At 43.4% G+C, this 14,043-nt stretch overlaps 1 protein-coding gene across 1 annotated transcript in view; it reads right to left on the bottom strand.

Moving 5' to 3' along the window:
• LOC126252951 (uncharacterized) overlaps positions 1–14,043 on the bottom strand; it is a 258,753-nt gene that overhangs the window by 41,287 nt on the left and 203,423 nt on the right. Inside the window, exon 11 of the mRNA XM_049953965.1 lies at positions 13,571–13,703. Coding sequence (XP_049809922.1) covers positions 13,571–13,703 — 133 coding nt within the window. The remainder of the gene's footprint in view (positions 1–13,570; positions 13,704–14,043) is intronic.

The following is a 14,043-nucleotide window of genomic DNA, read 5'->3' as shown; positions in this document are numbered from 1 at the left end:
TCGGTAACACTGTCCGTCAATGTATTCAACCCTGCAACTACCCAAACTTAAAAGGCGGGCATTAAAGGGCACTAACGTTCGTCAACAACAACATAGGCACCCGAGTCATAGCGTGATTCAAAGAGGTAAAAACGCCACGGTATCTGCAGTCAACCAATCACACCGATTGTTCGTGTTGGACCTCTCGTCAGGTGAGAAGTTTCTGATTGGCACAGGTTCAGAAGTCAGTGTGTATCCAAGAAAGAGAGGTGATATACTCATGACAACAACGCAACATGTGCTGACTGCAGCAAAAAATTCCAGAATATCTACCTATGGTGAGAAACAGTTGGCATTACATCTGAATTCCAACTTCCATCCAAAATGGACTTTTGTGGTTGCTGATGTGCCGAGTCCTATAATTGGAGTGGACTTTTTACGGAACTACCGACTTATGCCCGACCTGGTTAACCGTCGTTTGGTGACAGTTACCACAGAAGGGATATTGCCTACTGCGTCTTCCGCATCGGTTCAAGTGCAGTGCGATGTGCCCGTGTCTTTCCGCATGAAGATTTCCGGCTCCTCTACCGCGTCATCCGTGTCGGGATATTGTGATACGATGTCGTACCCGCAACTAAGCGGGGCGCACACGTGCGCGTCACGCAAGAAGACACCCGACAGTCATAACGATTCGTATACAGTAGGCAATATCAGAGCACTGTCGGAGGAATCACTTTTTCATAAACTGCTTCAAGACTTTCCAGCACTTACCGAACCCATCAACGCAACCAGGAAATGCAGACACAATACTCAACACCACATCAGCATGACACAAGGTCAACCCATTGCCTTCCGCCCGTGGCGTCTGCCTCCAGAGAAGCTGCTCGCGGCGCGAGCTGAGATCGACAAACTTCTAAAAACAGGTATTGTAAGTAGGTCTGATAGTTCATGGGCATCTCCAATTCACATGGTCCATAAAAAAGACAATTCATGGAGAGTATGTGGAGACTACAGGGCGCTCAATGCCCGCACAATTCCCGACCGCTACCCAGTACCCAATGTGACTGATTTTAACAGTATGATTAGCAATGCCAAAATATTTAGTGTGATTGATTGCGCCAAAGCATTTTCCCAGATTCCCATGGCTCCATCTGACATTAAAAAAACAGCAGTTATCACACCATTCGGTTTGTTTGAGTACAATTTTATGCCATTTGACCTCAGAAACGCTGCCCAAACATGGCAAAGATTCATGCATGAGGTGCTTCGAGAATTATCATTCGTATTTTGTTATATGGACGACATTTTAGTATTCTCTGGTTCTGTATATCAGCATGTCGAACATCTGTGGCAGCTTTTCCGCTGTCTGACAGAGTATGGTATAATTATTAACGAAACAAAGTGCACATTTGGAAAATGTGAGGTTAAGTTCCTGGGATATTTGGTTTCAGCAGCAGGCCTGTCACCTTTGCCTGAGCGGGTTGAAGCAGTACAACAGATGCCCCTTCCCACAACTTACAAAGGACTTCGCAGATTTTTAGGCATGCTCAACTATTACAGACGTCACTTACCTAAGTTAGCTGCCGCCCAAGAGCCACTCACAACGTTACTTGCAGGTAAAAATACAACAGGAAATCGTAAAATTCCATGGAGTCCAGATGCTGAAGCAGCTTTCCATGACTTAAAGAAATGTCTTTCTCGGGCAACACTACTGGGACATCCAAGACTGAGCGCTCCTTTAGCGCTCATGGTTGATGCAAGCCAAACAGCAGTTGGTGCAGCGCTACAGCAAGAAGTTGACGGCAGATGGCAGCCGCTCGCATTTTTCTCTAAAAACCTGACTCGACAGCAGCAAAAATGGAGTGCTATTGAGCGTGAGTTGCTTGCTATTTACTTAGCCATAAAGCATTTTTGCACGTCTGTCGAAGGGAGGCACTTTGCAATTTTTACCGATCACAAGCCGTTAGTAGCTATATTTCAACGAGACACAGAGCTCAATTCACCACGTCAGTGCAGGCAAGTCGAGTACATTGCACGGTTCACAACTGACGTGTGTCACATTTCAGGAAAAGACAACCTGGTCACAGATTGCCTGTCTAGGAATTGTGCCAGTTTAAATTCAATTCGTTGGACCGAGTTAGCGTCTAAACAACAAGAAGATCCTTTCTTGCACCGTCTAATAGAGGAACAGAGAACTGCGCTGCGGCTCAGATGTGTGTCTGTCCCAAATGTTCCATACGGAATTTGGTGTGATGTAGCAAAAGGAAAGGAGCGACCTAACATACCAGAACAATATCGTCGGGAGATTTATAGTGCACTACATAACCTATCACATCCAGGAGTACGAGCTACAGCCAAGTTAGTTTCCTCCAAAGTAGTGTGGCCTGGAATACAAAAAGATTGTCATGCATGGGCGCGTGCATGCCTAACATGCCAGCGTAATAAAATCAGCAGACATGTCTTTGCACCTATTGCTGACTTCCCGACGCCTTCTGCAAGATTTTCGCATATACATGTGGACATTGTGGGCCCGCTATCATGCTCTTCAGAACAACGCTATTTGCTCACAATCATTAATCGTTTTACCAGGTGGCCAGAAGTAGTTGTAATACAAGACATTTCTGCAGAGTCGGTTGCAAAAGCACTGTTGCATTCATGGTTCTCCAGGTTTGGCGTTCCGCAAAACAACAACAGATCGCGGAAGGCAGTTTGAAAGCCAACTTTTCAATGAACTTTTACTACTGTGCGGGTGCAACCACCTACGCACCACAAGCTATCATCCATCTAGTAATGGAATGGTGGAACGACTACACCGCACGCTCAAAGCTGCATTAATGTGTAGTTCCACTTCATGGCCTGAAGCACTACTGCTGGTCCTACTCGGATTGAGAACAGCCGTGAAGGAGGACTTACAATGCTCTTCCACAGAATTGGTTTATGGCGAGCAATTGAGGGTTCCTGGAGAATTTATCGTTCCAGCATCTACACAGCCGTTCGCCCCTGAGCTATGCACGCAATTTGCGATACAACTCAGCATTAGAATGAGAAACATCAAACCCACTAACCCTGTCAGACATGGAGACCGGAGAGTGTTTGTACATAAAGACCTGCAAGCAACGTCCCACGTGTGGCTTAGGGATGATACGGTGCGCCCGCCGCTTGTTTCGCCTTACTCTGGAGCATACAGGGTAATCACAAGAGGAAGCCACAGCTTCAAAATCGATAAGGATGGTAAAGAAGAGACAGTCTCAATTGAGCGGCTTAAACCTGCTTACACCAAAGAGGGTACACTATTTCCTCGGTCTGCAAAATCACCCTCAAACGTGGAGGCCAAAGAAACAGCAGAGAGTCTCGCTGAGCCCTCGGTTTCAGAAGAGGACAACAAAGCAGCAAGTGCAGCGCAGGAGCAGCCATTGCCTGCACCAGATGTTTTCACAAGAGCTGGTAGAAAAATCAAGTGCAAGTTTCCCCACATACCTGGTGCACCCGGTTTCAAAAGGAGGGGGGCTGATGTGGCGATGTCATTTATCCACTGCACCAAAAACAGCAGGTGAAAGCTGCAGCTGATAGATATTTATCTTTGCCGTAGTCGGCTTGGTTACGAGTTGTTTATTCTTGTTAATTTTTGATCTGTGCTTGGAAAATAAAATGTTTTCTCATCTCACGAAAAAGCTGTTACTTCATAAAATATAAAGGCTCCCATACATGCAAAGACAGCAGGAAAAGACTGAAATGCTATACAAGAGACAAAAACATACCATGTAAAACAAGAATGGAGCTAAAAAGATGCCACATGAAATTGTCATCATCTGGCCACTTACGTAAAATATGGGTGAGCCAGTCACCCTGTAAACAAATTAAAACCTTCTCCTTAAAATCTTGGTAAAAACGTTGGACAGTTCACAAAACTTTAAAACTCTAACCACATTCACTTGATTATTACCTAAAAGAGATTGCAGGTCCATTGGCAAATCACCTGCAGCCTGCTGTCAGAAAGTAAAATGCAGTCCAATAAAACTTGGCACACAGTGATCTGTACACCACAAGCACCACACATTGGAGGGTCCTCTCACTGGAGCAAGAAGCCATGCATCATAGGGCTATGGCCCATGTGAAGACATGTGAGGAGAGCCACATCCAGTCTACAATGTACACCATAACCATGTTGTGCACGTTACTAAACAGAGCTTATTGTTGCTCACTTCCAGTCACTCATCCTCCCACTGACGCAAGACCATTGATATCAACAGTGAGGTGATAGCATGCAGGAAATATCTGAGGATCAAGACATGCCTCCTTGGCAACTAGATCTGCCCTTTCATTTCCAGAAATGCCGATGTGCTCTGGTACCCAGCAGCAAGCCACCTCCTTCCCCTGTCATTGTAGTTAGAGGAGGGCATACTGGATGGTCTGGACTACTTTATCTGCTGGGTACAAACAGTTCAGTGAGTGAAGGGCACTTAGAGAATCAGAACACACAAGAAATTTAGCATTGGAAGAATGTTTCATCTGCTCCAGTGCCTGAAAGGTTGCAGACAATTCTGCATCAAAGACAGTAAATACCTGAGGCAGTCGGACCTTGAGGACATGATCCGGGAAAACAACAGAGCAACCAACAGAATTCCACTGTTTCAACCCATCCCTAAAAACACCTACATAGTTGTGGTGCTCAGATAAAATGTCACAGAATATTGCAATAAAAATGAAAGCAGGAGTGCAATCTCTCTTGTACTGCACCAAATCTAAAATCATTCTGGGTCTCTTCAGTAATCAGAGTGACAGACGGTTAAAATCCTGGATTTGGGGCCATACTGGCTCCACTCTGAGGAGCCAGCGCACATTGCACACAGATGCCAATCGGCATTGTGGCTCACTGAGGGTAGCAGAAAAGATGTTCCAGAGGTGGATGAGCAACAGTATGGTGTGTGGGTGAAGTCAGAGCTGCGAGGAACTTACATGCCTAGCCCAGCAGGAATATCTTACGCTGGATGGTAAATGGCAGTTCCCTGGCCTCATCACAGAGGCTGCAGAGGCTGGATATGGAGCTGGTCCTATAAGCACCTGTGGCCACCTGGAGCCCCTCATGGTGGACAGTGTCAATGATCTTCAAATAGGAAGGCCTTGTTGATCCATACACCATGCATCCGTAGTCCAGCCATGAATGCATTAAAGCCCTATAAAACTGGAGGAGATGTGCCCTGTCAGCTCCCCAAGACCTGTGGCTCTTCAGTGCTCTCAGGGTTCTGGCATTCAGGTCTCTCTGGTGTGGCAACCATGACAATTTGGAATTAAAAATGAGGCCCAGAAAATGCACTGAATCTCTAAAATTTAGGATGGTGCCAAAGGTTTGCCCCCGAACAGCTACTGCTGTGTCATCGGCATAAAGAGCCTAGTACTTGCTGGTATTGGCTGACCATTTGTGTAGATATTTTACAGTACTGGAGCAAGCACATTGCCTTGGAGGAGACCATTCTTCTGCATTCACCATCTACTCCTCTTACCCTGTAATGAAACTTGGAATCTTCTGTTCTGAAGGAAGGTGCTAATAAGGGATGTGAGTTGGTAGTCCTTAGTAAAGTCATACACTTTCTTTAACAGTTTCCTATGGTTCACAGTGTCTTATGCAACTGTTATATCAACAAAAGCGACTCCAGTAATCTCACCACACTCAAAACTATCCTCGATGTACTGGGTTAGATTCAAGATCTGACAGCAGCCTGATTTGCCAGCACAAAAGCATGCTTTTTGTGGGATAAACTTCACTTTGAGGGTGGCACTGATTCGGTTAAGTACCAGCCATTCTAATATCTTGAAGGTGTGGCATAAAAGGAAGATAGGTTGAAAATTTTTTGGATTGTTTGGTTCCTTCCCAGGCTTAAGTATTGCAATGACTTGAGACTTCTGCCACATTTTGGGGATGTGTAGCATGGCGACACGTGTGTTCATTAGGCTTAGTAGCCACTCCATCATTTTACAGCTGAAGTTCTCGATTTGTTCAACTCTATGGTCATCGACACCTGCAGCCTTATGCATCTTCAAGCTGGAGATGGCAGCTTTGAGTTCAGCCATGGTGAAGGGACCCCTTAGAATATAATGCTCTGTTTCTGGGTCACACTGAAGAGCTTCTTTGGGTGTCTTTCCTTTTATTTTGCCATTCTGCAGGAGCTGGGTTGCCACTTTATCAGGAGTCACACTTGTAAAATTGTCTTGTGATTTTACAGGGCCACCACTCAGGTTTTGAAGCAGTTTCCAGGTTTGTCTACCATTCAGCTTCATGTTGAGGCTCTCTACCAGGTTACTCCACTTGGCCTTGCGAGCTGCTGAAATGGCTTGCAGCAACATTTCACCAGCTTGGATCGTTTCTTCTGCAAATGGATCCTCTTCATAGAGAGTTTGGTATCTTGCTAACAACAGTTTGCCATCACTGGACATGCCTGGAACATACCAAGTTCTGCATCCTCTCAGAATAGTTTTCCTTGAAACTTGTTGGATGCATTTGATGAAGGTTTCATACATTTCAGGTTGTGGTGGAATGTTTATCACTTCTGAGTCAAGCTCTTCACTGAACTTCTGCTTGTCAGCCCTCTCGAAGTTAAACCTCCTCTTGAATGGTGCCTCTTCAGACACGACTACAGGATTCACAGTGCATATGACACGTCTGTGTTGGGTACGGGGGATGGGCTCTCCTGCAGTCTTCATACATTGTACAGCTACCTTTGAAGAAACAAAGATGTTGTCTGGGTTGTACCCTCTTTTCTACCTGCCACTGTTAAAAGAAGGTGGGAGCTTTGGATCATGGATCAGATGTAGGTCATGAGCCTCGGCCCATGTTTCTAGACTTGTTCCGTTTGTGTCGGTATCTGGGTGTCCCAGTGATGTGCTTCTGCAATTGAAATCACCTATGACAAAGTTCACATCCTGATAGTTGAAGTTGGTTGGTGTTTTAATGCTGAAATTGGCACCGGGTGGTTTTTTAGATCAATGTTACACAGAAGAATGGAGTTTGCACTGTGAGGAGCTCGATGTTGTTGTCTTCAGTCAGTGAGGCTTACGTGATATTCACATTAGGTCTGGCAAAGGTGGCACTGATGTATTTGTTGTGAGGACTTCCCAGTATTAATTCCATACCAGCAATTCTTGGACAGTGTTTAGTACTTACCCTGAGTGTTTCCTGGACTAACAGACAGTCACATGTATATTTTTGGCATAAATTTGCTGCTAAAGCTTCTTTCTCTTAGGAAAATCCCTCGATGTTTATGGAAATAAAAACATATGGTCTTGAGAAAGACCAGTCAGAATGCAGGCCATTTGAATGGAGATCGGTTGTGAAAGGATCTGCCATCAGTGCGCTTTGTAGTGTCTTCTGACGTTTCCCAGGGTACACCCAATGGCTACTCATTTCTTGTTCTTCTCTTATTGCAATCTCAGATTCAATAATATGAACTTTGACAGCAACTGCTTGGAGGTCAGTAGTGAGGGATAGAGCGAGGAGTGATGCATGTTACTGAAAAACACAGCCACATCCCCCTTGGCTCTGTCCCCAGTCAGGTCATCCTTTCAGTGAAGGGTATAGCCATGTAGCACAGGGGAGTCAGCGACTTTAAAATGTGTTTCTTGTAAACACTGGAAAAGAGGGCCTTCCTCTCCTAGGAGTTTCAGTTCCCCCACATATCCTGAACCCATTAATGTTCCACTGTGATATGGAAGCCATCTATCATGGAGGTTACACTTTCACCCTGTCTTTACACCAGTGGGGGGGGGGGGGGGCAAATAATAGACAGGGGCCCAGTATTGGGTTTGGGTTGAGATGATTTCTCCAGTCCGACATCAAGCTCCATTAGTTCCAGGGAAGAGTCAAGAGAGACATCATACAGTAAGATGTCCACATTGTTGGACAGTTTACTTCCACACTCCATCAGTGGTGGATGCTTTTCCTTTGATTTTTTGCCCTGGATAGACTTCAAAATTGCAGCAATGGTAGTGTCACCACTGGATGGTGGACCAGACTGAACCTTTGGAGGTGCAGGGAGCGCCACAACATTAGCAACAACAGACTTATCTGTTGTTTTGGGAGTGGGATGTGAAGGAATTGCAGTATCAAAAGTTCACTGGCAAATGCAGGTGCTAGCACTGACACTAGCAACCTCTGTTTGGGTAGCAGCATCATTCTTTGAAACTGGTTGTTTAAGAGGGGATGCAAAGGAGGTATCAAACTTGGGGGCTGCATGGTGTTACAGATCTTCCTGACCTCTTCACATGAAATATGTCTAGTTGTTTTAATTTCCTGTATCTTCCTTTCTTCAAAGAAGACATTTCAGTCCTTACTCCAGACAGGGTGATCACCAGAGCAATTTACACACTTTGGAGGAGATGCACAACCAACACCTTCATGGGTGGCCTTACCACATTTGTCACAAGTGGCTGTCCCCATACAACCAGAGGTGGAATGCCCAAAGCACTTGCAGGTAAAACAGCGCATTGGGTAAGACAAATAAGGCTGCACGCAGAGGCAGAGGAAACCCTCCTTAATGTGATCAGGAAGTTTTGTGCTGCAGAAATTCAGTGTAAATGAGTCCAATTTCATGAGATTGCCATCCACCCATTTCATTATATTCCGTACATCAACGACGCCTTCCTGGGACCAATCAGCTCTCAGTTCTTCTCGAAGAACATCAATCAGATTCCTTCAAGTCACAACACCTTTGCTATAGTTCAAGGAGTTGTGCATTTCACTTTCTATTGTGTCCTGCCCGAGGCACTGAGCTTTCTGGATGCTCTTGACTTGTTGGGAATTGGATGTTTCTACCAACAGGGTCCCATTTCACAAGCCATTGACTGATTTTAAGCTTCCATTGATTCCCTCTAACCCTTTTTGTATGTAAAAAGATGAAACTTTCTTGGTAAGCTCCCTTCTTTCCATTTTGTTATAAGAAACACATTCTGGCACCAGCATGCATTCTGTTACTCAATACTGACAGAGTCTGCATATATTCCAAGTCTGGAGGACTGGTTACACAAGCCCTCTTGTTTGATTGCGTGTTGGTATCTACCAGCAGCTCACCCTTTCCGCTGGGAGGAGGAAGAGAAGATTTCAAAGAATCCACCTCAGTCCCACGAGCAGCTAGGGAACTGAAAGTCCACCTAGACAGAGCCCCGTGTGCCTAGGTAAGCCTTATACAACTGACATGTGGCAGGTTTCCCAGAGGTTGCTCGCTAACAACTGTTCCACCTCAACAGCCATACATCTCATCAGTGTGCAACATGCCTTGAGATTGAGGCAACTTTTATAGAGGTTTTCATCATCCTCACAATCCGGGCAGTCAAGCCAAGATCCCCATTCCCTGTGACACACAACATTCCACTGCCGCACCATGCAGTGATTGTTGAAACATGCCCAGAGCTTATGGTGACAGGAGACTGGTGGTGCTTGCCAGTCCTCAGCTCAGGAACCCCGGGGTTGCTAATCCAGTACTCAGCAAACAAATGTTGAGCCCATGAGGGGACATATGCTTGTGTGCCTATTCTGATGCTTACAGCATCATCTGTTGATCACCTTTTGCCACATGATATTTCCCCCTGCATCAATAACATGCTGTTCAAATCTGACATCATTCTGAGCAGTGGTTTTGTTTCTACATCATTTTGAAACTGGAACTTTAACTATGTTTACCTTGTATTTTCATGATGCTCCGACATTAGGTCATCTGAGACATGGAAAGACCCTCAACAAAATCAGAAGCAGATATAATTGGTGAGTCTCTACTGTTTGTCAGACATTATGTAAGCGACTGAAAGGAATGTTAACTACAGAAGCATGTGTCTTAGTTACCCTCAAGATGTCTAGTACCAAGTTCTCCTGCAGTTGCTTAATTCCACTGGTTTGGACTGGACCTCTTGGGGAGGTTTCTCAAATTGACAAACATGAATAAATGGGTAACAATGTGCAATGACTACCTTGTCAGCTATACTGACTACTGATGCTCCACGTTTCTTATTGACGACATGATTTTGGAACAAGGTGGACAACATGTAATAATATCTGGCTGTGGAATAGTGTTATGGACATGATTGATGTCAGAAATAACTTCACAGTGCAACTGGTCACAGGATGAAAGCTGCCTACTACCCACAGACAAATGGCTTTACAGAATGCTTTAATAAGATATTGGCAGATATGCTCTCGATGTACGTTAGTGTCAAAAAGAGAAACAGGGACATGATACTGTATGTTGTGATATTCATATACAACGCAACAACTTAACAAACAACATTTTCATGCCATTCTTTCTGGTCTGTGATTGAAAGGCATTACCTTTGTTTCCCTTCCAGTCTGATAATGCTCAACATTATTACTTTAAACAGCTGATCACCAGAAGAAGAAGGAAGACAGCTGGCATACATAAGCATCTTGAACATCAAGGATGAGGACCATTAACATTATAACGTGGACCACTGACCCATAAACTACAACATAAGGGAAATTGAACAGGTTTTTAGATTAAAGTGCTGCTTTGGCCATTCTGAATCCTAACTCACTTGCTGCATACCCCCAATGAAGTCAAGGAAGAGACACTAAGATGGCAAAAGCTCAGAGAAGTAATCCATATCTTTTGCAAGAAGCCTTTTCTTAGTCCTGAGGTGCAGGTTAGAAATGAGGGCTTATGATACAAGGTACATACAAATCTGCCTGAAGATCACAATGCCTTGATTGAACACAGCAACATGGCCAGCACCACCAAAGGCTTTGGCAATGCTACCAGCATATTTACATACTTCCTGTTTCTCACAGCAGATGCAGTGCCAATGGGTGCCAAAACCATTCAGGAGGGATTTTTTAGACATGGATAATTCCTGTTTCTCACAGCAGCTGCAATGTCCATGTGTCAAGATTATACTTACAAAGCTATCAGAATGTATGTATTCCCAAGTGGAATTCAGTCAGGTGACAATGTTGTAGTTAAGCCAACACCTCTCATGAGTACAAGTGAGTCTTCTCAGGAATGCATCAATAATCTCACTGAATGCATGTCACACAGATGTAAAACAGTATAGGTCATTTGCAGTGAACAAATATATTAGAAGATAGAAAATATTGCTTAGCCTATTTTTAAGCTTTACCACTGATACCAAAATTGTCATCTTCTGTTTCTAGTCATATGTACAAGAATTATGTCAGTAATATAATTGCAGTATCTGAAAGTGAAATACAAAACATTCTTAGTAAATAGTGAGACCATATCCAGCCTGACTAAAATATAGTTTTTGATGTGATGTTCACAGTGCCCGACTATCAAAGACATCAACTTAGTTAAATATTTGGCCAGCCTTTAGGTAGGAGAAAAAGTGGTGCTAACAGTTGGCCTCAATGGAATACCTCCCTTGTGGACTTTAGGTAATGTGTACAACCTAGGAGATCTATGAGCTCATGCTCTAAGATTTTTTTATGACATCCTCTGGTAGACCAGAACTCTTCAGGAGCTCCACCATTTTTCTACTGTATGACACAGCTGGTTCCCATTTTAGGCATTTGTAAGTGCTATCTTCCAATAATGATCCCACTTTGCAGTGATATTCAGTGGTATTAAGACCACAAGATCATCTTTCTGCAATGCATGAAGCCCCTCTCTCTCTGCTCTGCTGACGTTAGGTTTCATTGGCTTAGCTGTCTTATGGGAAGTCTTAAGTCATCGGCAGCACCTTGTAAGAGACCCTGTACTGGCTGTTCCACTCCACTAATGAACACAATGGGTGCAGCATCTCTCACAATACAGCTCCTGAAGAATTCTGGTATACCAGAGGCTGTCATCAAAAATTTAAGATCATAAGCTCATAAACCTCCTATGATGTTCTGATTACGTAAAGTCCCCAAGAAATGTATTCCATTGAGGTCAACTGTAAGGTCCACATGAAAGGTATTCCACTGTGTCCAATTGTTAATTCCATTGGTTCTCCTACCAACAGGCTGGCCAAATATTTAACTAAGTTGATGATTCTGATAGCTGGCCACTGCGAACATCACATCAATAACTCTCAGATGTTCATGGAGAAAATTAAACAAATTAGAGTTGGCCCAAACTATATTTTAGTCAGGCTGGATATGGTCTCACTATTTACAAGAGTTCATATGGAGGGGCCATTGAAACTGTTGGCAGAGCATTTTCCTCCTGAAACAATACATTTGTTCCAACATGTTATGGTGAGCACCTACTTCTTGCACGGCGGAGAATTTTATGAAATGACAGATGGAATGGCTATGGGTTCACCATTGTCTCCAGCAATGGCCAACTTTTTTATGGAACATTCTGAGGAACAAACATTAAATTCAGCTCCCATTCATCCATATTCATTTTATTGTTATGTTGATGACATGGTGTAGAAGCTACTGAGAACTTCCTGGAACACACGGACAGCATGCACCCAAACATCCATTTCACCATCAAGTCAGGGAAATGGGGAACGCTGTCATTTTTAGATGTTCTGGTAAAATGAAAGTTGGATGGACATCTCAACCACTCAGTGTACCGTAAGCCAATGCACACCAATTTATATATTAGTGCCCAGAGTTTTCACCATCCAGTGCAGAAGAGAGCAGCTAAAAAAACAACAGTACACAAAGCAAAAACTGTTTTTGACAAGGACCACTTGGATTCTGAAATTAATCATGTGAAGTATGTGTTCTGAAAGAACAGGGATGGGTGATGTGTTATTAAGTAAACATTCTCCATGAAAAGGAAATGTGGAAAGGATGAACATTCATGTGATGAGCCACCAATTGCATTCCTTTCCTTCTGCAGTATCACATCCACCAAAATAGGCAGAGTCCTAGGGGGACGAAGTATCAGATCTATTTTCCTACCTCCTAAGAAAATAAGGCAGATGCTACACCCCATTAAGGACAGTCTCAACCTGAGGATTCCTGTGATTTACAACATCCCATGTGAGTGCAGATGCAATTATATCAGTCAGTCCATTACGACCATTTCTGACCACTGTGCATAACATCAATGGCATATTAAAAATTGAGAACTGAAGAAATCTGCAGTTGTTGAGCACAGCATCACAAACAAACACAAAATACTGTTTGATGAAACAAAAGTTTTGTTCCAGGCTCCCACATACTGGTACTCTATAATTAAAGAGGCTGTAGAAATAAGAATGTGTTAGAAAACCTTCAAGTCTGGTGGTGGATATAGTCTTAGCAGTGCATGGAAGCGAGCTCTCAATACAGAGAGGAGCCAGAGATATTTGTAGCACTGTTTAAGATACAGATAGGGTGGTGGTGCCACCAGCGCAGACGTAACTACCGACCAATTAGTAGTCAACCACCAAAACTTTGAGGTTTTACCCTGAATCAATAAGTCAAGAAATCTGAAAATGTTTTAAACAACAACGTTGTTGCAAAAGACTTTGTTCTCATCTGAAAGTGTAACCTGCTATGTATGGTATAAGAATTAATTAAATCTTATATTTATGTGTGACATTTTATTTGATTCATTAATCCATTTCAACCACTACATACTGTGGAGTGATAACATCACAACAAATTACATGTTAAATATGATGATATACTGAACTGCAAGTATATACTTACATCCGCTGCAGTTCGTGAGTAGCTAAGTCTTTTTACTTTGCGGAAAGTAGGGTCATCCATTGCTTCTCGAACAGCTGCTTCCAGTGTTGCACCCAAATTCTCCGGTGGCAGTTTGTTAAGGCCGTCCATAAACCTGTATTAAATTTTAGATTAAACAGTATGATAATTTAAGTCAATGATATATTAGCCTGTAAGATTCTCATAAGACATTTCTAATAATGCTGTATCAAGTTGTTAATTTATAGTGATCTGCTACAGTTTTTCATTCTTCTTCTTCTTCTTCTTCTTCTTCTTCTTCTTAGTGTTAAGTCCCATCTTGTACAGGGTCTGCTGTACTCACGATTTAGCAAATTTATTTTATTTAAGTTTGAGGCCAGATGCCCTTCCTGATGTCACAGTCATCAGTAACCTAAGGGAGGGAAGTCTTGTGCAGCAACTGTCTGTGGATTGTGTAAGTTTTCTTCTAAGTGTGA

Source organism: Schistocerca nitens, chromosome 4 (genome assembly GCF_023898315.1).
Source record: "Schistocerca nitens isolate TAMUIC-IGC-003100 chromosome 4, iqSchNite1.1, whole genome shotgun sequence".
Lineage (NCBI taxonomy): Eukaryota > Metazoa > Arthropoda > Insecta > Orthoptera > Acrididae > Schistocerca > Schistocerca nitens.
This window is presented reverse-complemented; position numbering and strand designations above follow the sequence as displayed.